This window comes from Heloderma suspectum, chromosome 4 (assembly GCF_057233095.1).
Source record: "Heloderma suspectum isolate Gila_16-S chromosome 4, 16-S_ref, whole genome shotgun sequence".
Lineage (NCBI taxonomy): Eukaryota > Metazoa > Chordata > Lepidosauria > Squamata > Helodermatidae > Heloderma > Heloderma suspectum.
In genome coordinates, this window is record NC_139461.1 from 273,170,291 (window position 1) to 273,195,621 (window position 25,331).

At 44.3% G+C, this 25,331-nt stretch overlaps 1 protein-coding gene across 12 annotated transcripts in view; it reads right to left on the reverse strand.

The window, feature by feature from the left end:
• EPB41L1 (erythrocyte membrane protein band 4.1 like 1) overlaps positions 1-25,331 on the reverse strand; it is a 223,490-nt gene that overhangs the window by 30,091 nt on the left and 168,068 nt on the right. For all 12 annotated transcript variants that reach the window (XM_084853916.1, XM_084853918.1, XM_084853917.1 and 9 more), the window contains 8 exons: positions 19,932-20,036; positions 19,792-19,834; positions 16,544-16,619; positions 14,559-14,777; positions 14,268-14,355; positions 12,154-12,306; positions 10,876-10,973; positions 3,942-4,117 (listed from right to left, as the gene is read on the reverse strand). In XM_084853916.1, the coding sequence (XP_084710042.1) occupies positions 3,942-4,117; positions 10,876-10,973; positions 12,154-12,306; positions 14,268-14,355; positions 14,559-14,777; positions 16,544-16,619; positions 19,792-19,834; positions 19,932-20,036 (958 nt within the window). The remainder of the gene's footprint in view (positions 1-3,941; positions 4,118-10,875; positions 10,974-12,153; positions 12,307-14,267; positions 14,356-14,558; positions 14,778-16,543; positions 16,620-19,791; positions 19,835-19,931; positions 20,037-25,331) is intronic.

Below are 25,331 nucleotides of genomic sequence, written 5' to 3' on the forward strand. Positions count from 1 at the left end.
AGGCACTTTGCAGATAAAATTGATCAGATTAGGTGTGTTACTCTGCACGCTGTGGATACAGTTAGTAAGCAAGAGGCGGCCTGTGGCAAACCAGTTTTGTGGGATCGGTTCCAGCTTCTTCCTCCTGATGAAGTGGACAAGGTGCTTTCATCTGTAAGGCCGACCACCTGCTTACTTGATCCTTGCCCATCTTGGCTCATTATGAGCTGCAGAGAGAGACTGGGTGAGGGGATCAAGGCGGTGGTGAACGCCTCCCTTGAGGAGGGAGTGATGCCATCAGCCCTCAAGGAGGCAGTGATAAGACCGCTCTTAAAGAAGCCCTCCTTGGATCCTCAAGTTCTGAACAACTTTCGCCCAGTCTCAAATCTGCCATTTTTGGGCAAGGTGATTGAGCGGGTGGTGGCGGTGCAGTTGAAGGCACACTTGGAAGAAACTGATTATCTAGACCCATTTCAAACGGGCTTCAGGCATGGGCATGGGACAGAAACGGCCTTGGTCGCCTTGGTGGATGATATGAGGAGGGCTGTGGATAGGGGTGAATGCTCCTTCCTTGTTCTCCTCGACCTCTCAGCAGCTTTTGATACCGTTGACCACAGTATCCTCCTGGACCGCCTGGAGGGGTTGGGCATTGGAGACACTGTATTGCGGTGGTTCCGGTCCTTCCTCTCCGTCAGGTACCAGAGGGTAGCACTGGGAGAGGAGGTTTCGGACCCGTGGCCGCTTACTTGTGGGGTGCCACAGGGTTCCATCCTCTCCCCGATGCTATTTAACATCTATGTGAAGCCGCTGGGGGCTATCATCAGGAGGTTTGGGGTGCAGTGTCATCAATATGCGGATGACACGCAGCTCTACCTCTCATTCAAATCTTCACCAAGGTTGGCCGTAGAATCCCTGTCCAAATGTCTGGAGACGGTGAGTGGCTGGATGGGGAGGAATAAGCTGAAGCTGAACCCTGACAAGACCGAGGTACTTTTGGTGGGAGACAAGAGGAGGCTGGGGGATGTTGACCTGGTGTTGAATGGGGTACGGCTACCCTTGAAAGACCAGGTCCGCAGCCTGGGGGTCATTTTGGACTCCCAGCTGTCCATGGAGGCTCAGGTGTCAGCTGTGAGCCGGACAGCGCTGTATCAACTCCAGCTGATACGGCGGCTGCGCCCCTTCCTTCCCGAACATCTGCTCCCATCAGTAGTACATGCCCTGGTCTCCTCTCGTTTAGACTACTGTAATGCGCTCTACGTGGGGTTACCCTTGAGGACGGTTTGGAAGCTGCAGCTGGTACAGAATGCAGCAGCTCACCTGATTAAAGGCAGCCGCCGGCGAGATCACATCACTCCAGTGCTGAAGGAGTTGCACTGGTTACCAGTTGTTTTCCGGGCCAAATTCAAGGTGTTGGTTTTGACGTTTAAAACCCTATATGGTTCCGGCCCAGCCTATCTTAAGGAGCGCCTCCAGCAACACCAGACAGGCCGCTTAACAAGATCAGCCTCGGATGGCCTTCTCTCTGTCCCATCAGCCAGGACAGCTAGACTGGTGGGGACGAGGGAGAGGGCCTTTTCTGTGGTGGCCCCCACTCTGTGGAACTCCCTCCCTAGGGAACTCTGTCATGCCCCCTCTTTAATGAGCTTCCGTCATGCATTAAAAACGTGGTTGCTCAGGCAGGCATTTGGGGTGGGTTAGGGTATTTTAAAAAAAAAATTATGGTAGAATTTTATTGTTTTAAATTGTTTTATGGTATGTTGTACATCGCCCAGAGTGGCTGGGTGACCAGCCAGATGGGCGATTAATAAATTTAATAATAAATAAATAAATAAAACATGTGGGGGAGGAACTTTCCCAGGCTTCAGAGGCACAGCTGCACAGAGAGCCCCCCCCCCTTCACACATCCCTGGGAGTGACAGCGAACAGGAGGAGGCGAGGGAAGAACAACCTGAACTCTTAGACACAGGCACAAGCGGGAAATCGCAGGGGCTGAACTTCGTCAACAGCTGCGCCTAGAGGTGTCACGGGAGAGGGGGAGATCTTCCCCTCCCTCCCCTTAAGTGAAGAGAGCTTGCCGCCTTTTTCCCAAACAGAGATCAACTTTCGTAGTTTCCCTTTGAACTCCCTGAAGGCTGTTTCTTTTGTAGTCTGTGAGTCTCTAGCAATTTGCATCTGTATGCCTCATTAGGGTAAATGGAATTAAAGCCTTGGAAAGGCAGCCTCTTGTCTGAGTGTTGATTTGGCTATTGGAGTTCTCAGTCGGGCAAAAAGGGAATCCTGACACAATCAAGGGTGCTATATATGGAAGGCAGAAGTGAGCGGCGTGACCCACTCCTCTGTATTTCAGACATTTCCTATTTCAGAGTATTTATTAGTAGTACCTATATCCCTGGTCAGCTCACTGGTTCTGCACAGTGACTTTATTTATTTATTACATTTCAATACCACCCAATAGCTGAAGCTTGTTCTAATGTACTGTAGTACTAGGAATTAGGAATGCGTTGCAAAGGCACAAATCCCTTTGCTTAAAAATGAAAGTGTGACTGTTCAATCCATGTTGATAACATTGCTATAATTATTATGAAGTGTTAAAAAAATAACCACAATAAATGTTCTTAAACACACAGCTTTTCTGTTTGTAATCCTATCTTGAATACAACTAACAGCAGACCTTTAAATCTTGCTGGCAATGTAGCTGCCATCTCCCCACCCCCAAAATCTGAAGTGGGGCTCCTGCATCTACTTCCAGTTGGTTCCACAGTTTACAGTAGTGTAAGGGGTCAATGCAACATGCAGGGATGTGGTGAATGGAGGCCATTCGATTATTCTAGTTTCCCTTTCACTCCCCATTCTGTTTGGCGCAGCCATCCCTTCCTGAGGCAGCTTTACACTCCCGTCCTTGGCTTCCCACTGTGTCATTCTCCAAAGAATAGAAGCTGGGTTGCTTTAGGGCACATAATTTTCTTAGCCATGGAGGAAGAGAAAACTCCCCAACACCCAAAGAAAAAAGAACCTCTCTTATGCAGAAGTTGAGTTAGTGCCTTGCTCAAGCTGAGATCCATTAAAAGTGCTAATGGAATCATATCAGACTGGAGAGGGAAAAATCTGTCCATTCTGGAGCTTCTTCATCTGGGCTCCAATATTGACCAAGTATTAAAGAACAAAGCCTGTGAGTAGTGTCATGGGGGAACTTGATCTAGTAGCTGCTCTATATCAGCCTTCTCAAGTATGTGTCTAATTATTGCTGAGAGGTTGGTTTCCCACAATAGCATCTACCTCTTAATCAATATTCTCAGACACTCGTTAGTTTCAATCATTGTGCAAAAAATGAGGATCTTAGAGGAGCATTTATGGGGCCTTGGAAGCAGCTGTTAATATCAGCTGCCTTCAAGAACATATGTCTGCACAAGAGGACAAGTCTCTATCAGAGAATCATTTGTTAATAAGTCATAGCCTGACATTGCCCCAAGAGTAATCTGTCTGTGAGCAGGTAAGATCAGAGCTATGTGCAACAACAGCAAAAAACCAGTGCCAGTGCAACCGTGTTTCCCATTGTATTTGGAATTGGGCTCTGTTTCAAGAATGAAGGTTTTCAAATGTCTGAAAGAATTTTCCTTAAAAGCTGTGGTCCCCATTCTAAAGACCACCAATGGTTTTGTCCTTGTTTGGGAGCCACTGCTCAGCATTATCTCCTTATTATCCCTTGCATTGCATTGCCCCGTTGTGGGCAGCCTGGCAATTCACCCAAAGGGCTCCTAGTGATTAACTGAGGGATTCCCCCCCCCCCCGCCCCAATTTTGGAGAAAGACTGCTCTAGAGCCCAAGAGCAATACATAATAAACTTGCTGAGCTAGCCCTCCACCACCCATCACCTCTGTATGTGGCCCCAATTCTTTCAACAAAAGCCTCCCCATGCCCACCAGGAAACCAATCTCCCTCCCCCTCCCCAATTTGGGGCATACCTCCATCGAGGCTGCGAGACATGGTGTACCGTTTGCTGGAGGAGCGCTCAAAGTATGGGGCAGGACGATCAATCAGGGCGCTGGCCTGCCGCGTTTGAGCCTGGGTTCGTCCACTGTAGCGGAACTTGGAACCCATGACTAGGAAGCCCTTTGGAGGAGGCTCCGGGGACACTAGCCTGTAAAATGGAGAAGAAAAGAAAGGTGTAATGGATCAGTATGCCATTCAGTAGCAGAGTGCAAAGTGCCAGCATTGATACAAAAGGAGAGCAGGTAGGAGAGATATCTTGATCAAAGTTGCAAAATCCACAGCCTGCCATATTGGAATGTTATCCCTGGAATCTAATGCCAAATAACTATCTAGCCTAGTCTTTCTCAATCTGGTGCCCTCCAGATGCTCTGGAGTACAACTCCCATCAGCCCCAGCCAGTATCACCTATGATCAGAGGTGATAGGCGTTTAAGTCTAAAATATCTGGAGGGCACAAGTTTGAAGAAGGCTGATCTAGCCATTTTTTCCTGAATAAATACTATTAGATGAAACATGTGATCACATGTACAGTCTCCAGGCAATGCAATATTTTTTTTTCAAGATTCTTATCCAGTCAATAGGTTCCCATCCTTCACTGATGGTGATTCTTAGGTGCCACAGCAACTTTCTGCAAGTTAATTATGTACCAACTTGCAGCATCAAACCCGGCTTCAATCAATCTTTGATGCCCTAATTTTGATGGAAGGACATTTTATTTACCCTAGGCTGCACTGAATGAGGCTGATCATCTGGAAGTTTAATGCATCTGTGTTCCTTTCTGCCCTGCTAAAGATTCTAGACCGCAGCTACACATGAAGCAGACTGAAGTGACAGAATTCTAAACTCTGCTCCATAATGCAGGGAGAGCCACATTTTTTAAATGTTTCCCTATATCAATGACTCTGTACTTATAACAGATTAGCATATTGGAGAAAAAGGCTACATTAAACCTTCCTGTCTGATGCACTAGTTTTATGATTGCCCCCCACCCCCAGTCTGAAGTGGTACAGTTTAGAGTTCTAGCCTCTCAGTCAGCCACCTCTTTTTGTATAATGGGTAGAATGGCCTTTATGTTTCAATTTATTTATGATTTTAAATTAGTTTTAGGCCACCTTTAAGGGTAAAACCCTCTCAAGGCAATGCAGCAATACTATCTCAGCTTCCTAAACTTCTGCTATTCATTTTAAATGATGCGCTTCCTCACCCCACACATATGTTGCGTCTTCCACCCAGCAGAAACCGCTTGCAGCATTTGCAGTCATAGGCATCACTATACATAACAGAGTCATTCTGATTTTCAGAGCTACTGAGACAGTGATCTCTTCCTCATGTTCCTTGATTATTTCGTGTGATGTTAATGCCTGGAGGATGGGGAGTGGAGTGGGGGCAGAGTCATAGCTAAACTGGTATGGAGCAAAGGCCAGGGCTATGCGCAATTCTTACGTTGGCACATTTTGTTGGTTTAATAAGTAGACATCTGCTGACACAGGTCTTTGGGGACAATGCGTGTACATTGTTGTAAATATATCTGCTGTTAGTAGGCTACATTATTATGACAACATCTGCTTCCAAACATCTGTTGTTATATCAGAGCAAATATAGGGTTGGTATAAACCCCTTGAGGATTTTTTAAAATTGGGTTTTAAGATATTTACAACCACTCCATGCTGAGACTCTGGCAGGCCTCAATAATGCAGAGGCAAAGACTCACAGACAGTACTGTATGTGATGCAGTGAGATAGAACCAAGAAATAAAAGGAAAAGCCACTGGAAGGCCCCACCCCATCACTGCAAACAGAAACTCACTTAAGTGTGTATGGGGGTGGAGGGGGTGGGGGAAGGAATGACCCTAGACTTCTTCAATTTCAATTTTGCACAGTTTCTCAGTTTCCTGACTGTAAGTTCATTTTGGCCCACTTCTGCATCAGTTTGCGAATTCAGCAAAAATAGGGCCTATGAAAATTTCTATGTATTTTCATGTGTATTTCTCCAAATATATGTATTTTTGTATGCACTTTTCCTAGTGTGCGCACTTTTTGTAAATGATTTCCCCCTAATATAATGAGGTTTTGTGCATACTTTCCCCTAATATACACATTTCTAGGCACACTTTTTCTTGATATACACATTTTTGGTGTCATGATCTACATCACTTCTGCAAAGCGATGCAAGTTTCTGTGGTGGCCCCCACTCTGTGGAATTCCCTCCCTAGTGACCTCTGCCGTGCCCCCTCTTTGATGAGCTTCCACCGGGCTTTGAAAAACTGGCTGTTCAGGCAGGCATTTGGGGTGGGTTAGGGTTTTTTTTAGAGCAGTGTTGTTTTGGTCAGTTGATTATGTTGTATTTTGTGTTGTTATTCATATTGTATGCCACCCAGAGTGGTCGGGTAGCTGTCCAGATGGGCGGCTAATAAATCAAATAAATAAATAAATAAATAAATATTGCAGATTTCGGCATGCAAGTGCGTTCCAGGTCATGAACAGGTTTAGGACGTGCAAACTGTATAAAAATTCCTCCATACCTAATTCAAAACCTAGTGGATATACTTGGTCTACAAAGATGTCCAATTGGCTGTATTTCACTCCCTGTCCAATAAGTCAGAGGCCATTCTATAAGATTGGAAAACAGGAAGCCATCTGCATTGAGTAATGGCTCCACTCAGAGCGTGATGTGGCAGATCAGGCAAATCTTTCATATTTGCATGATCTTACCCCTGCTGCTCGATTAGGAAATTCTATAATCAAATGCCTCCGAGAGAATTCTGGAATTAAAAACGGGACTCAGTGCCTAATACCACACAGTATGGTTTTCTCACCTAAAAGTAATTAAAATGTCTTATCTCTGAGGTTTGCCAGATGAGAGACAATTATACCAGGCCATTAGAAATCAATCATTAATACCCTTTTACTGTTTAGAAAGGAATCCAGATAAGGAGGTGTCAATGCTAAATTTAGGGTTACGACTTTCACTTAGTAGGGTATCATAAAGTTATTAGGTCAGACAGGCCATCAATTAAGTGACCAAGAGGCCTCACTGGAGACCATAAATACGTAACAAAAACAAGCTCACAAGACAGGATGATGTCAAGTAAATATGTTTGTGTCAAAAACATACCTGTAACATGTCAAAGAAAGCTAAAACGTTTACATAAGTTTGTAGGTATGCACATCAATCTCGATAAGAAACTTCAAAATTCGATAACCTTATTTAGACATATGAAGATTTAAAATAGAAAGTTTATCTTTGGAATTCTTGGATAAGAAATATTACCTGTAGTAAAAATACTTTGGACATATTTTATAGCATCCAAAAAGAAGACTCAGAACATGCAACAGGGGAAGATATCCTTTAAGATCAGCTTTCTTTAACGTGTTGCCTATAGAATCAACCTGGTAAGCTTAATATCGATTATCACTGAGAACTAGCAAATGTACTTGACTTTGCTTAGAAGCATTGTTTAAGAATGATGTTAGATGTTTCATGTGTTTGAATTTATGCATACATAAACTCTTGTATTTAGTACTGTTACGCTAATACTTTGTAGTAAAGGACAACAAGCCAAAGCTTGTCTGGGAGAGAGTTTCTTAAGAACTAGAATTCTGTTATTACCCATATCAGGGTGAAGTACTGAACTGGATGGTATCTGGTTGTAAGAGAAATCTGACTGTATACACAGCGGACAAGTGATCAGTGGTTGCCAACGTTCTGATAATACAGTCTGACATAATCTCTGAACCAGGGCATATGCCACAGTGAGATGACTCATTACTAAAGCTACTGGGTGTTTTTTTTTAACACTAGAACCCCGAATTACAGCAATTGGAGCCAGGTATAAAATGGTGGCACAGCCCATTACCTCCTACACTCCATGTGGGATGACCTGCACATACAAGTGCAAATTTACATCTAAGTCACTACAGATCAGGTATTAATACAAAATTCAAAAAATAGTTAGCAAAATGCCATAAAGACCTGGTCCAAGGTAACCAACTGATACATAAATGAGGAACGTGGAAGCTGAGAGATACACAACAAGCAAAACATCCTAGCAATTTTTTTTCTTTTTTAAAGAAATACATTGTGCCAGCACTCTTCTCATTTTACAGCTAGGGAACAATGAGGCTCAGAGACGTATAGCTTGCCAGTGGCTCCCCACCCCCAACTTTCTGCATTTCAGCAGCTAATTTAGAAGCGGGGGAAGCCTTTTTTGGTGTTGCTATTGTTAAATAAATGGGAGTCAGACCTACTACAAATTATCTAGAGATCTACCAGTAGATCTCAATCTACTGTGTTTGTTGTCTCCGTGTCAGTTATATTACTGATCCCTTACCATGTGCCTGTCTCCCATTCCTCCTGTCTGAGTTTTGCCCTACAGTCTTACAGATTCTAGTTGTCTCTATGACTTTGCTTCGCCTTGCATTACTCTGTGGCTTGGATTAGCTCTTGTCTGCTACAGACTGAAGTCCGGCCCCGCAGCTTTGCCAAAGCCTAGCGTAAGCTGAATTCTGACACAGTGTCATTCCTTTGCATTTCTTTGTTATGCACTAGAGGCATAGACAATTCTGCCCCCCGCCCAAGCACATGTTCTCTTTCCCTCTCATCTGCTTTTCCCTTCTCCTAAGGAGGAGGCCTTAGCTTCGTGAATGTGACCAATTGCAGAGGACTCTGAGAAGCTCTACATGGGAAGACTTTCTTGCATTGTGACACTGAAACCCACAGCCAGTCACCCTTGACTTTTGTTGTTTTCTAGGTAGACAATGCTTCTACATGCAACCACAGATGTTCTGCCAGCTGCTTTTCAGTGACTATTAATGGGGAAAGGATGTCACAGGAAACCTACAGGGCAAAGGATCTGGGAATGTGTCTTGATGTATAAAAGACTGAGCTCTCAGAACAGGAAATGGTTCAGATGAAGACAGAAGTGGAAAGCCTGTGAAGTGGGAGGCCAGGACATTATAGAAAAAGATGCCTCAAAAACTTTGCTTCTTAAAGAGAGTTCATATGCCTCTGGGAAGTGTCCCATCCATCAGGGATGGAGAGGGATGGAGCAAAGGATGTGTGGGGACAACTACTTCAGAAACAGCGTCTAATATAGCCATAACTAGCTCTGACTATATTGGGTGCTCAAATGAATCCAAATTCTCTTAATCTGAATGTTTGGCAGATTTGCATGCATTTGCTTTTGCCAACCACAGGAAAGGACAAAACTATGCAGAGCCTTGAATCAGATTCCTGCCTACTGGATGACTTGGTTAGCCCACATCTGGCTTCTGAGAGTTTATCTGGCACTACTCACGCATCTCCGGTTCATCTCTATAGCCATGGAATAGAAATTTGGAGGGTTTCCCTCTTTAAAAATGGATGTTAAGATGCTGAATTGAGCACCAGATAACCAATTCTGCATCTGCACAAATTGTAGATGGACACTATATATAGAACCTCACCATAAGATGCGCTTGATGAGAAGACAGACCTACAGGTGCTTGGAAAACCTCATGGGAATGACTAGTAACTCTGCCCTCCCTACTAGAGCAGAGAGTCAGTGCTGTACATACACCTATGTGTGAAGTTGTACAGTGGCAGGAGGAAACCATTACAGGTATTTGTGTGTTTTCTGCTTGGTGGTACATGTCCCCAGTACCAGAAATAAGTATGACTGATTATTATGACTATTATGACTGATGCATCAGTAGAGTTAAAGGAAACACTGTTGGATAGAATTAGTCTTCCCCAATATGAACACTAGCAAAAGGGTGAACTGTGCCTTCCATTTGGCCACTGACATGCACATTTTACAGCCTAAGTGACTGTGATCTATTTTTCTGAGCAGCATAATATCTGAGAATGGATCATGGGAGATATTGTTTAAATACGGTAAGCAGTATATAAATCTAATAAATAAATAAATAAATAAATAAATATCATAGAACAATTTCCACAAGCAGCGCATGAAACCGACTCCTGTGAGTAAGAACTTGTAATCTGAGATATTACATAGGTCTCTTCTTCATACTCATAGTAGAGTACCATATTCATATGATCTGTTTAAGGTAAACAATCTTTTTTCTATCAAGGACCACATTCCCTTGGGGTTAACCTGTTGGGGGCCACATGCTGCTGGTGGGCAGGCCCATCCCTTTCTTACTCTCACTCTCTTTCTGACGCCCCCTTTCTCTCTCTCTCTCTCTCCCTCCCCACCCAGTGGGGTGCAAGGAAAAGGACAGATCTCTTTTGCCAGAGGTCTGAATTGCTTGTTTGCAGAGGGCATCTGAAATCAGGCCGAGGGCTGCAAGTTGGTCACGCCAGTACAAAAAGCACAAAGCAGAAGCTGAATGTGACATATGAATTGACTCCTTGAACACTTACTGAGAAAATACAAATGAACAGCATCTCATTGGACAGATAAAATTAATGACCTCTCACTTCCTTTTTCATAGGGCCAGAGAAAAAAAAAGTCCTGCGTGGAACCATATTCTGGGTACCAAAAACCATGGACCATGAAATCACACTTTTACCTCCACTAGCATGTAAACATAGCACAATTTTCTGTTAGGCAATAATGCAACCATAGCAACATTCTCAGCTGTGGTGTGTGTGTTAAAAAGAGCCCATGCCTGGAATTCTTCAGATTTTCATCCCACAATATGGATCATATATGGCAGGAACCTATTCTATAGCTTGCTTAGCTTAATAGTTAATCCAGCCCTGTTCCTAAATTTATTTAGGTTTCCAGGTGAGCTGTAATGCCTTTCTCTCATTTTATTTTCACAACAACCCTGCAAAGTAGGTTAAGCTGAGAGATGGTGAACTGTGCAATGCTACTCAGTGAGCTTGATGGCTGAGGAGGGATTTGAATCTGCTGCACCTCATTGTGTAGGGCAAAGCCTTCATAATTTCCCCATCTCACCTGAAGAATGTGTGGTGCTCAATGCAAACCTTCCAGAGTCTCTTGGCCGAGCGGTGGTTGGGCAGCTTGAAGCCAATAGTACTCTCAAACTGCTCATACTGAAAATGCAGGAAACAGAGACCAGGCATTATCACCAAGAATCAGTTCAATTCCTACCAAGCAGTACCACTGAAAGCACCAGAATTCTCAGGGAGAGAAAGCCTGATATACAAAAACAACAAAGAGTCTTGTGGCACTTTAAAAACTAACATATTTATTCTGGCATTAGCTTCTGTGGATTATAGCCCACTTCATCAGATGCATAGAGTATTATGAGAGTTTTAGGTTTTTTTATACAGTACATATGGTGGTGATGGTGGAAGAACTGTAAACAGTGAGATCACAAGGAAATTCAGTGCAGAAAGTACTGATGGTGACAATCTCATTATTAACAGTGATCATTTAAAGTGCAGCTGTTGCTAGTAACAAACATCCAGGCACTAGGTAAGCTAATTAACATATGTAGTGCAATAAAAATCTATTATACCGATTCAAGCCACTGGCAATAGAATTAAACCTGTTGATGAGTTGCCGGTGGTGACAATCCTTCTCACTTTGGTTGTCCCCTCCTCTGACTTCTCTGTGAATTGCAGAAATCTCAAGAGGGGAGGGAGGGAGAGGACTCTTTCACCATGCAAGGTACAAGACCCTTCCCCTTTCCCCATCTCCTCTGGCACACACAGAGAACTTAGGAAAGGGAGGAATCCACCCTTCACTTTGCATCAAGAACCCAGGTGCTACAGAAGAATGAAGCATTGAGAGATACGTGTACTGTCACTTTCTTTCTCCAAAGCCTGGTGTAAAGAAAAGATCCCCTCATCCCAGGTCCTCTCTGTTTGCAGAGAACTCAGAAGAGAGCCAGAGTCTTGTCTGACTGTGCGCTGGGCTTGAAAGAAGACATAAACAACAAGAGTCCCTCTCCCTGCTCCTGTTTTCCAAAGCCCAGTGCAAAGTGAAAGAACAGCTCCATCCATCTTCTGGCCCATGCCAGAGGACTGAAGAGAGAGGAGGAACAAGTGGCAACCACAAATAATGGTCAGCTATTAAGACAAGCCAAAATATGTAGACCCATCAAACACCCATTAACCAGATGAGAAAATGGACTTTCCTACCATTCAGATTCTCCCCAGGAATTGATTCATGCCTCATTATCCAGTAAAGTGTCTGCTAAATAATTCTTTCTTTCTTTCTTTCTTTCTTTCTTTCTTTCTTTCTTTCTTTCGAACAGGAGATGCTTACCTCACCAGGTCGAATTTTGATGTAGAAGTTACTCCTCTTGTATGAAATCTTGAGGATCTTGGGCCAGGCAAAACGGTTTATTCTCAGCCTGTCCCTATAAATGAGAAGGCCATTGGCACAAACTCCCAGCATGATGTCAATGCCTTCCGAGTCCTGAACAAGAGCCATCACAGAAAATAAAAGAGAGAGTGTTGAATTAGTACGTAAAAAAAACCTACCAGTAGAAAGCCAGAAGGCTATTCCGAGCAAATCCTAGAAGCCTGCTGGCCAATGCCAAGCTATTATTTTTAAACTAGTCAATTGCAAGGATGTAAAGCAGTGGAGGAGCAGGGACAGGTCAATACTTCTCCCTCCCAAATTTTAAGTGAGCCACTGCCTGCCTTCGCCTCCACCAGACTCATATCGTGATATACTAAGAGGAACGCATCTCGAGGAACACAGACTCCACTGGTGAGCCAAGTCCCCTGCCCTGGCTGCAGGAAAAGGAGATCTTTATCTTCCCAGCTTAGGCTGGAGGAAAGGTGTTTATGATGAGGAGTAGCAGGGCAGCTCATTCTTCTTGGAAAGCTATCAGGGATGCTTTAGGTATGAGGTATCTTGGTTTAGGGAAGGGGGTACTAAACTGCTTGACATATTGTATGCCTTCTGTGATTCTAAATGCTTGCAGAGACAGGTTGCATCTGTGCATGGCTACATATTTTCCCCAAGTCACTACAGTAGGCAACCGATGTTTGTCTAAGCATTTAGGACAAAGTAGCAAAGCTCCAGTAGTAAGCTGCAGGAGGTGCTTACTAGCCACTGCAGTGACTAAAACACCACAGCAAGGTCTAAACTATATATTCACCATTAGGGACTCTCATGGAGGGGATACTCACTTTCTAGAACTAGAACTTGCATTGAACTCATAAACAAGGTTCTTGCCCTTGGAAAAAATTCACGCCAAAGGCATAAGCCTGCCAACAGCTAGGAACATAGGAAGCTGCCTTATACTGAGTCAGACCATTGGCCAATCCAAGGGCTTCATCACAGGGAGCTTTTATCCTGCGATTGAGATTGCTCCTTCACAGAAGTTTGTGGGCTCTTTACATGACGCCATGACCCTGCTGTGACCCTCCTGCACTAAATGCCCTTTGTTCTGTTTTTAAATAGATCGCAGATAATGAGCTATCAAATTACCCGGTTGTGTTCTGCTTCAGTTTCCTCGATGAAGAGAGTTAAAGGGCAAGAAAAGAAGCGAGATCAATGAAAGGTAATGGAAGACTCAGATACGGGTAGAAGGGAGGGGGGGAAGCACATGTGAAAGGAGTCAGTGGTGATGCTGTATTTAAAACAGAGGCAGAAAGTCCCATTTTAAATGCAGGATTTTAAGCTGGTGTAAAGATGCCCTAAGCCATTATTGTCAACACAGACTAGCAGCAGCTCTCCAGGGTTTCAGGCAGGATATTTTCCTAGTCCTCCCTGAAGATGCCAAGGACTGAATCTAGGACCTTCTGTTTGGAAAACATGAGCTCTACCGCTGAGCTACGGTCCCACTGCAAAAGTATATGTTTTGCAGCTGTTGCTTGCAACTTATACTGCAATGGAGATTGGGCAAAGTGGGGGTTGGAGACATCTCCCACATTCCACCCCAAGTTCTTCAAAGCCCATTCAACAAATTCTGCACTAAGAGAGAGCAGAGTGCTGATGAACTTGCTACCAGGAAAGAGGTAGGCACCCAGAGTTGTGGGTTGCAGTGCAATTGTACTTGCAGAGCCTAAAACTATGGCTTGAAACTCAGTTCATCTTCTAGAAGAGGGGTGCTGAACTGTAATTGGTCCAGAGGACTGGATGGTGCCAGGGGGTGGAACCCAGCCCCCAAAGCCCCTCCCCCCACATTGTCCCCTCCTACCCATTTTGTCTTTCTCTATGCTGGGGGCTGCATAAAATGCTGGGGGGGGGGTTCGCATATGGGCTGCATGTTGCCCACCATTCTGCAGTAGAGACACAAGCAGAGAGTACGCGGGTTAAGGCAGGCCTCGAAAGAGGGGGAAGAGCTGTGTGCAGAAGACCTCAGGCGCAACGGCTTCCTCCCAGCTGTGTGCTTCTAGACCTCTGAATCCTCATGCTCAGAGTACCTTGGCATGATGCAGGTCAACTCCGTACATAGAAAGCTTCTTCGCGTTCTCAAGGAAGTGGATTTCTGCCTCGCCAGGTGTCATGCCCCTTTGAAAGAAAAGGGAGAAATGACAGCGATGTAAACGATCAACCGCTGATAGATGGGGAAAGGGCTGGCATTATCTGTAACCGGGCTTTTATAGGACAGGGGCACAAAATTATAGGTTGTGCGATGTTTCTTTGTGAGATGGCAGGTTCCCCAGATCTTGCTTGCTTTTAGCACAGCCTGTGAAAAATGAAAACATACTCACCGGTAAGTCTTATGAAGCTCCATAATACGCTCCTCCAACTCCCTCGTCTGGTTTGGAGCAAAACGAAGCTCACCGACATAGTTGCCCACATGCTCCTCAGCATCAAAGTCTCCCAGTTCAGCTTGGACAGCATAGGAGCCCAGGAGCGCATGCGTAACGAAGGAGCAGGGCAGGCGCCCACTGATGATGTCGGCTCTGAGCTGCAGGCACAGGTAGTATCTAGGGAGGGGAGAGTGTCAAGCAGTAGGAATGTCCATAATGAAGAGTAATCTTCTTGCAGTCATTTACTAAGGGATGGTTCGGGTTTCCCTTTTAATAAGGCAAGCCTGCACAACCTTTGGCTCACCAAGCCAAATGCAGCCCACCAGCTACATACAACCGGCCACCAGGGATCTGATAAACCTCATGTTTTTGGTGCCATCTGAGACTGCGTTCACCATTCTGAACACCGTAAACTTGGAAAACTTTTAAATGCATGACAGGAATCTGAACCACCAAGCCAAAGAAAAGGTCAAAACAGGCATTACTTTAAATCTGTATCTAGCAATTATGTCTCCCCCCCCCCCTTTTTAGTCTAGAGTAGGCACAGGACCCCTGATCCGACTGAGACTCTAGCGTGGAGGGGTAGGGGAGGCTTTTCAGATCTGGATCAGCTCCCTGTACCTCCTCTAGAGGAAAAATGAGAAAAAGGACATAGCTGCTAGACCTGGATTTAAAGTAATGCCTGTTTTGCCTGAAAGTCCAGCAGGAGCTTGATAAACATCCAAGTTTAGCTGCTTTCCTGAGATGGAAAAGAGAGAGAGACAAGCATATGTGTTATTAAGGACCTGGCAGGCCAAGTTATTTGGTTGGTGGGCTGCAGTCCTCCAACAAGAGAACGTAAGACACTCATCTCTCATTGTTGCCATTACTTGTTTCAAACATAGGTGACTTTCTTCTGCCAGCTAAGAGAGGTGGAAGCAACAAGGGGTCAAATCCAAAATTTCCCTCCCCTTTGACCCTTCATGGCGACAAGTGATTACTAGGACCAATTCCTTGCTTCTGGAAGAAGATACCAGGTTGCAGGCTTCCAGTGGCCCCTATAAGGGATGGGGGCAGCTGGGGGATTGGGCATGCTATTCGGTTGCTTTTGAAGAAGGAGGCAAATCCTGGGACCAATCTTCAACTGCTGTCACCTCTCTTGGCCACCAGTGGAAAGAAGGCAGTCTGTTGTCAAGCCAAATGGTAGCAGGGGGTGATTGGGACAGAGGGCGAGGGTATGGGGCTGCAGGCCCAACACTTTCCCTTCTTTTCTTTATATATTTGTGTGTGTGTGTGTGTGTGTGTAGCTTTATTTGTAATTTGCAAATGTAACAGAAAAAGAAAGAACAAAAAATGTCAGTATAACATTAGCAAAAATTCAACATCGTATCTTAAATACATGCATTAATATATCTGAGTAGAATAGGTATCCAAATGAGATTGACAGCTATAGGATATATATTCAAATGTAAGGACAGCAGTAAGATCCTCGGACCACTGAATGAAAGGTGGGTAATGTGAGAAAGGTGGGGTAATGAAGAGAGACTGAAATTGCTGGGCATTTAGCCTTGAGAAGAGAAGAATGAGGGGAGATATGATAGCGCTTTTCAAGTACTTGAAAGGTTCTCACAGAGAGGAAGACCAGGCTCTCTTCTCGATCATCCCAGAATGCAGGAAATGGGCTCAAGTTACCGGAAGCCAGATTCCGGCTGAACATCAGGAAAAACTTCCTGACTGTTAGAGCAATACGACAATGGAACCAATTACCTAGGAAGGTGGGGGGCTCTCCCACACTGGAGGCATTCAAGACGAGGCTGGACAGCCACCTGTCAGGGATGCTCTGACTTGGATTCCTGCAATGAGCAGGGGGTTGGACTCGATGGCCTTGTAGGCCCCTTCCAACCCTACTATTCTATGATTCTATGATTTTATTATTCTAATGTGAGGTATCTGCTTTTACTCACCTTGTAATGTCCTCTGTAAGCTGGGCAGGGTCTGGTGGGTAAAACTTGACAGTGAAGGCAAAGTTCCAGGGCCCGCCTGGGTAAAGGAAAGAGGGAGAACAGAAAAATATAACGGACTAGACATACTTAGCTAAGGCATCTGTTTGTGGCACCTCTCAAACATGCACCCAGCATCTCTAATCGTTGTTGTTTCCATGATTTGGGCTGCCTCACACTCCCAGCCTCCCAACCTCCAGGTGTCTACGGAAACTATCAGTGTCTCTGAAAAAGACAAACGCCTCAGAATCAGCAGGGATCTCTGCTTGACTGGATGTTCATGGCCGAGGCAAACGGCAGGGTGCGCTTGCCTGCGAAGACCTACGACACAGCAGAACAGCCTTCGCTGCACAGAGAGACCACAACTTGCTGTTGCCATGGAAACAAGCTCATATCTCCCAGAGGGCCTGCTGTTGGGGAAAGACCTCCCAGCTCCCGCAGCATCTGTGCAAACCACTGCACAGCAAACCCACCCCATAGCCCGCTATTCTAGAAGCCAATTCCCAAAGAGGGAATGCCCCTTCTCTTAGAACTGAAGGAGTGAGGAAGGTGATAGTGCCAAAGGCCCAGTCCCACATTTTCCTGCCTGCTTATGAGGGCAACACTTGCTTTACCTGACCTCAGTTACAGCGGGCAACACTTGCTTTACCGGACCTCAGTTACAAAACTGAGACACACACACTCCGCCCTGAGTGGATTAAATCGTCAGAATCTATTTGCACTGCAGGTACCTTTCTGCAGCATAACAGCGCTCTGCTTTTGATACATATTGTGGTCTGGATTTTGGAGCTTGATCCGTGGGACTGGTAGAAGGAGAGTCCTACCTATGGATTAGGCCACACAATATTTGGGATTTTTCCAACCGTACACATCTATGAAAGGGATTTCAGGCTGTCCACTTGTGCCCTTCTGGGATAGCTACTTGACACACAAACCCTCCAACTCTGATGGGCTTAGGGCCAAACAAAACATTCTTGTAGTCACACATAGCTGAGCTATGAATGATTGGTTCATTTACTCCAGAGTAAGCAAGCAGCCCCGATTTGAATTGGGACTATGGCACTCTGGGAAGGAGGGATTTAAACTTCCCTCTACCCATTTTTGTCCTGAAATTCCACCCCCTCACACACACACACACAAATGGGGGTTAAAAAAAAGAAAAACACACCTCCGTTGACTCCAGTGGAGGCATTTTTTTCTCTTTTTTTTACCCCCCCCCCCCAATGAGTGTGTGTGTGTAATTTCAGGACAAAAGCGGGGGCGGGGAGAGCTTAAACCCCCCTCCCAGAGCACCACAATCCTGATTTGAATCGGGGCCACGCATGCTTACTCTGGAGTAAATAAACTTGATTTCAAGAATATTTCGTCTGGCCCCTATAGAAGACGCTGTGGCTCAGTGGTAGCGCACATGTTTTGCATGAATAAGGTCCCAGGTTTAATCCCCAGCATCTCTAAGTAGGGATGGAAAAACTCCTGCCTGAAGCCCTGGAGAGCCACTGCCAGTCAGTGACAAAATACTGAGCTGGATAGACCAAGAGTCGACTCAGTCTAAGGTAGCTTCCTATGATCTTATGTAAAGGGGCAGTGCTGAGAATAAGCCCGTGGCTTTCTTAAGGGGGATCTCTCTGAAGCTCCTTTGAAGAGCAGAAATAATCTCTAAATGTGGATGGGCACCAGGGCTAGAGAATGAGGGACAGAGACACAGCTGGGTTCTCTCCCCAAATATGCATTAAACAAAGGTCTCAGAAGCAGTAAATCTAGCTCTATCATTGGTGTCAATGGAGGGGTTTCTCTCTTTTTTTTAACCCCCCTCCGGGGGGGGGGGGATTTCAGGAAAAATTGTGCGTGGAGGGTGGGATTTAATCTTCTCCTCCTGGTAGGCAGTAGTTCCAATCCAAATTGAGGGTTGTGTGCTTACTTTAGAGTTTTAAAAAATATTATTTTCAACTACATGCTACACAATTAATGTAATGTGTAGTTTGACCCTCGGTTACCGTAACAAAACTCACCTCACAGAAAGCTGACGGGGCAGCCCATCTGGTACATGTCTGTACAGGGACACAGTATAGTCCCATTCATCTGAATGGCCTACAGTCCTTCCAAAGGATCTATATAATCATTTTGGATTTGTTTAATCAAGAATACATTATGATGATGGATTGCGGTCCTCTCATCTAATGTGCTTTACACCATCATTAGATTCCTCACTACATCTCTTTGGATGGTGGTTTGCATTTGCTATTATTCCCACTCTGCAAATGGTGACGAAAGAGGGCATCATGTTCAAGGCCAATACTTTATGCACAAGCACAAAGAGGCATGCAATGTTGCTGCTTCTTCCCAGAATACTGAATCACTTTGTACAGGTATTAGTGGGAATCGGAAGCATTGAAAAACTCTCAGAGATTAGAGGTGTACCATCTTATTTTCCAGTTAGCATGGATTCTTCTCTCTCTTCGCTTCCTTTATAGGTGCTCCAAGATGGATGGCTCCTAGCGCTACTGATCAAAGAATACTGACACAGTTTGCAAATAACGGCAGCAAACTGTGGGTTGATTAACCCACAATTTGCTGTGGCGTGTGTCAGTTGCATTTTGTTAGCATTTTGCATATTCATCCTCCGCTCGGAGGTTGCTACATGATGTGAGAACCCAGACACTATGGGTTTATTGTGGGTTAAACAATTAGTAGTTAGGTTAACTGTGGGTTGTTCAACCCATGATTAGCCTATAGTGTCCGGATTCAGACATCACTTAGCAACTGCTGATTGACCCAATCATTGGTTGAATATGCAAAATGGCTGTGGAATGTGTTAATTAACCTACGATTTACTGCCGTTACATGCAAATGGGCCCACTGGGCAGCTGTTCCATCTTTTCCTCCCTAACATATATTTGTAGAAAAAAAAACGATGGAAAAGTGGTGGGAAAGCAGTGGAGGTTTACAAATAGACACTGTTGTTTTGACCCTCCATAAATACTATGAATGAGGCAGTGCGATTGCATGGTAATAACTTTGTCTGGAAGCACCCTACATCTCCTGGGGAAATCCTTTCAGTGCAACAATTGAGGTGTGTACAAATGGTATCTTATGGAGTAGGGGAGTATTCTACCTTCCTCAGTTCCCATCCATATATGTAATGAGGTTAGGGCAGAGGCCCAGTCAGCAAAGATATAGTAAGCCCTCAAGTACTCATGCTTTTGGCTACTTACTGCGAATCTGCTTCTTTATTTCCTTGGAGGGATCTAGCCAGTTCTGAAATGGTAAGAGATAGCATAAGGGGAAGTCCTGTTTGAGCACAACATCTTGAATAGACACCGCGCAGGGTTCTGTCTGGACCACCCAAACATACCTTCTGACTGTCTGAGTCACAGAATGTGAGTCCAAAATAATCCTTCTCCAGGAGGTTGAGGTGCTCACAGACCATGTCAAAGAGCACCTGACCCCGGGCATGTTTCTGCAGAAGACACAAACATAAGAGTAAAAGCCAAGGGCCCATCTGGAATATATTATCTTCTTTACAAAGCCTGCTATTTAGGGCAGAGGCAAAACTGGGGCCCCTTTGCTTGATCATGCAATCCAACACAATCCTTCCTTGTTCTCCTGGAGCATATCAGAACTTCACAGAATGATAGAGTTGGCCATGTAGTCCCACCTCCTGCTTGATGCAGGCCCCACAAGCAGGTTGTATAAACACGATGATTTAAAATAAAATGTTAAAAACCGGCGCTTCATAGCCTGATCTTAAATCTTGATAGGCAAGCATGTAGGTTCCTAGAATGGGGATAAATGGTATATATCAACAAGAAGTAATAAACACTAACAGCAGCCTTTTTAAATAAAGCATTTAATGTTTTCCAACAAAAGCATTGCATTGCATGCAGAGACTCCTCATTAACCTGCACAGCAAAAGGCACTGAATCAATTTAGGCATTTAAACATGTATCTTCTTTTTTATTCTTTAATCAAAAGCAGGTTCAGGAGATCAACTTTCCTGAGTGACAACCTGAACTGTAAAACTAAACAGCAGGGAACAAGAAAAGAACTGATAACGTGTTTGGTAGCAGATAATAAAATGCTGCTTTCTAAGCTGCCTGCAGGAGGAAGGACATTGATTAAGAAACTGCCACATACGTCACACCTATTTCGTGTCAGATCAGAAAGCCTTGGCTAAACTCATCTTTCTCTCCCATTGCTATCATCATGTCATCCTTTTCCTTCAGTCCCTGTACTTGCTTTCCACAATGCTTTGGATCAATCTTAAGATTCTAGTCCAAGGGTGGGCAACACGTGACCTGCGAGCCACACACAGCCCCCATCGCCCCCAAAATAAATAAATAAAATTATTAGGGGGGAAATGGCATCCGTAACACTGTGAAGCGCTCAAAAGGTCAAATTTAGCTTGTTTGCAAAAGGGTCAAATATAGCATACAAATAAGCTAAGTTGGGCCCTTTTGGTGTGCCATAGCAGCTATGGATGCCATTTCATTCATATATATATATATATATATATATATATATACATACATACATATACACACACACATATATATATATATATATGTATGTATGTATGTATGTATGTGTATATATATATGGCAACAAAAAAGTCCCAAAGAAAAAGAAAACCAAGAAGGCAAGATGGCTGTCTGCTGAGACACTGGAAGTAGCGCAAGAAAGAAGGAAAGCAAAAGGCAACAGTGATAGGGGGAGATATATCCAATTAAATGCAAAATTCCAGAGGTTAGCCAGAAGAGATAAGGAATTATTTTTAAACAAGCAATGCGCGGAAGTGGAAGAAGATAATAGAATAGGAAGGACAAGAGACCTCTTCCAGAAAATTAGAAACATCAGAGGTAAATTCCAGGCAAAAATGGGTATGATCAAAAACAAAGATGGCAAGGACCTAACAGAAGCAGAAGAGATCAAGAAAAGGTGGCAAGAATATATGGAAGATCTGTATAGGAAGGATAATAATATCGGGGATAGATTTGAAGGTGTGGTCAGTGAGCTAGAGCCAGACATCCTGAAGAGTGAGGTTGAATGGGCCTTAAGAAGCATTGTTAATAACAAGGCAGCAGGAGATGACGGTATCCCAGCTGAACTGTTTAAAATCTTGCAAGATGATGCTATCAAGATGATGCATGCCATATGCCAGCAAATTTGGAAAACACAAGAATGGCCAACAGATAGGAAAAGATCAACTTATATCCCCATACCAAAAAAGGGAAACACTAAAGAAAGTTCAAACTATCGAACTGTGGCACTTATTTCATATGCCAGTAAGGTAATGCTCAAGATCTTGCAAGGTAGACTCCAACAATTCATGGAATGAGAATCGCCGGACGTACAAGCTGGGTTTAGAAAAGGCAGAGGAACTAGAGACCAAATTGCCAATATCTGCTGGATAATGGAGAAAGCCAGGGAGTTTCAGAAAAAACATCTATTTCTGTTTTATTGACTATACTAAAGCCTTTGACTGTGTGGATCATAACAAATTGTGGCAAGTTCTTGGTGGTATGGGGATACCAAGTCTGCCTCCTGAGGAATCTGTATAATGCCCAAGTAGCAACGGTAAGAACAGACCACGGATCAACAGACTGGTTTAAGATTGGGAAAGGAGTATGGCAGGGTTGTATACTCCCACCCTACCTATTCAACATGTACGCAGAACACATCATGCGACGTGCTGGGCTTGATGAAGCCAAGACTAGAGTTAAAATTGCTGGAAGAAACATTAACAATCTCAGATATGCAGATGACACCACTTTGATGGCTGAAAGCGAGGAGGAGCAGAGGAACCTTATGACGAAGATGAAAGAAGAAAGTGCAAAAGCTGGGTTCCAGTTCAACCTCAAAAAAACCAAGATTATGGCAACCAGCTTGATTGATAACTGGCAAATAGAGGGAGAAAACGTGGAGGCAGTGACAGACTTTTTCTTTCTAGGCCCAGTGATTACTGCAGATGCTGACTGCGGCCAGGAAATCAGAAGACGTTTACTTCTTGGGAGGAGAGCAATGACAAATCTTGATAAAATAGTGAAGAGCAGAGACATCACACTGACAACAAAGGTCCGCATAATGAAAGCAATGGTATTCCCCGTAGTAACCTACGGCTGTGAGAGCTGGATCATAAGGAAGGCTGAGTGAAGGAAGATAGATGCTTTTGAACTGTGGTGCTGGAGGAAAATTCTGAGAGTGCCTTGGACTGCAAGAAGATCAAACTAGTCCATACTCTAGGAAATAAAGCCAGACTGCTCACTTGAGGGAATGATATTAAAGGCAAAACTGAAGTACTTTGGCCACATCATGAGAAGACAGGATACCCTGGAGAAGATGCTGATGCTAGGGAAAGCGGAAGGCAAAAGGAAGAGGGGCCGACCAAGGGCAAGATGGATGGAGGATATTCTAGAGGTGACAGACTCGACCTTGGGGGAGCTGGGGGTGGCGGCCAACAGGAAGCTCTGGCGTGGGCTGGTCCATGAAGTCACAAAGAGTCAGAAGTGACTGACCGAATAAACATACATACATACATACACACACACGTAGAAAATTATTTCTGGGGTCAACAGGTCCTGCAGGTGGGAGGGTCTGCTGGGCAAAAATGGCCCTAAACCTCCCGAAGTTGCCCACCCCGTTCTAGTTCTTAGTTTTAAAGCCCTCCACCAGTAACTGGTACACAAATAACATCCTTCATTGCCAGTTATATCCACTTCTTGCTTCTGTTCTATTTCAGTTCATTTCCTCTCCTTCCTTGTCCTGCCCTGTGCTTAGAATACCCACTCGCTCCTGCCCCATTTCTGAGGCTTACCTCTGTGGCTTAACATGTCTTTAACAAAGCATTTCCTAAATCATCCCAATCTCTTCTTCCTCTCTTCTCCATAGCCTTCTAAAACTCCCGCTCTCAGTGCCACAGCTCACTGCCACCCTGCTCCCAAACCCCTCATACTCCTATCCTGCACATGGTTAGGTGTTTTGGCAGGGATCCTCATTTCAGTGCAGTGTGTCTAGACCAGGCTTCCTCAACCTGGCACTCTCCAGATGTGCTGGAATACAACTCCCACCTTCCCCAGCCACCATGGCAATTGGCTGTGCTGGCTGGGGGCTGATGGGAATTGTAGTCCAATGCATCTAGAGGACACCAGGTTGAGGAAGGCTGGTCTAAATTGTTGGTAAGTTAATAGTAGCAGAGTGACACAGATCTCTTTCTGTGTTCTTGAATGGGAAAATATCAACCAGAGTCTTCAGAGACAACTAATTTCATGAGCCCTTTCAGGCCTCTGAAGACCAGCTTTGAAAGTTCCTTTAATAATCTACTCTATTTGATCTCACTTTCCCTTTTGCTTAAGAGAACTTTCATCTCTGTAACAACTGACCCCCCTGAAGTAAGTAAAGCTCACTCTCAGCATCTCACTGTTAGAGATGTCAGCTAAAGAGCCCGGCTGCTGGAATGCAGAGATCAAAGCCACAGACTGGCTCTGATCCTTTTCACCTCTCAGTCCTTTATTTCACTTCATTTAGTTGGTCATTCAAAGCAGTTTCCGATGTGTATTAAAGCAAACATCCATAATAGCAGTCAACAGAACATGCCACATAAAACAGTAAAATGAAGTTCATTACACTCAACCACTAAGGTTTAAACAGAAGGAACAGAAGTTTAAACCATCGTAAAACTCAGTGAACAATGAATCTGGGGGAGTTTCACAGTGCAGGGGCCACTCCTGAAAAGGTCCTGCTGTACATCCCTGCCCCTTGTACCTCTGTAGTACAAAGAACATAAAGCAGGACATTTACTTGAGATCTTAATGTTGACACAGAGAGAAAGGCCCTCTAACATTTGCAAGATCCGGCCTTTTTAGGGATTTAAAGGTTATAACTAACATTTTGGCCCAGTTCACATGGTCACAGAGGGGAAATAAACCATTGTGGCTTATTTCCTGTCCTTGCATGTGCCAATCGCATACCAGGGGGATTAGCATAATTACCTCCGGCAGCACGGATTGTCATGGGTTCACATGACATGACAAGCTGTGCTGCTAGATGTAATTACGCTAATCCCGCTGGCATCTGACCAGCACATGCAGGAGAGGCAATAAACTGCCGTGGCTTATTTCCCCTCCATGATCGTGCAAACTAGGTCTTTCAATTCAGCCTGGAAGTATAAAGAGGACCTAAACCCATGTCTACCCCCCTGCAAAAAAAACCCTAGGTGCTCAGTAAATGCAACTACCAATCAAGGATTGATGCAAAAAATGAAGCATCTAACTTATTTATGCTTAGGCAGGCTAGCTTTTTATTAGAGATCATAGCTCCCATGATTTTGTAAAGAAACAAAACAGGCAACCCTCCTGCAACAATGCTGTCATCCCATGGATTCATTACATGAGAATAGAGAACACTGGTATTTGGGCAGATTAGAAATGTAAAAAATAAATACACAATAAATAAAATAAACCTTACTCCACTTGTACTGCATTGAGGCTAGAACTAATAAAGCTAAAAATAAATCTGTGTTTTCCCCTGCCCTAACATCTGGAAAGGTCTCAGCTCTCTTACTGAGTTGGCTGGTCTCCCTTTGTTCATACGGCCTTGCACATATTACAGTTGCAACTCAGGGACTGCTTTAAATAGGGCCATGTGGCAGCCACCATTATGTGGTGACCTGTTTGTGTGCAAGAGGTCAAATGATATCCTGCATGCACACACACACACCAGTTTGCACTAATGTGGAAAAAATCAACCAGTCTGCATG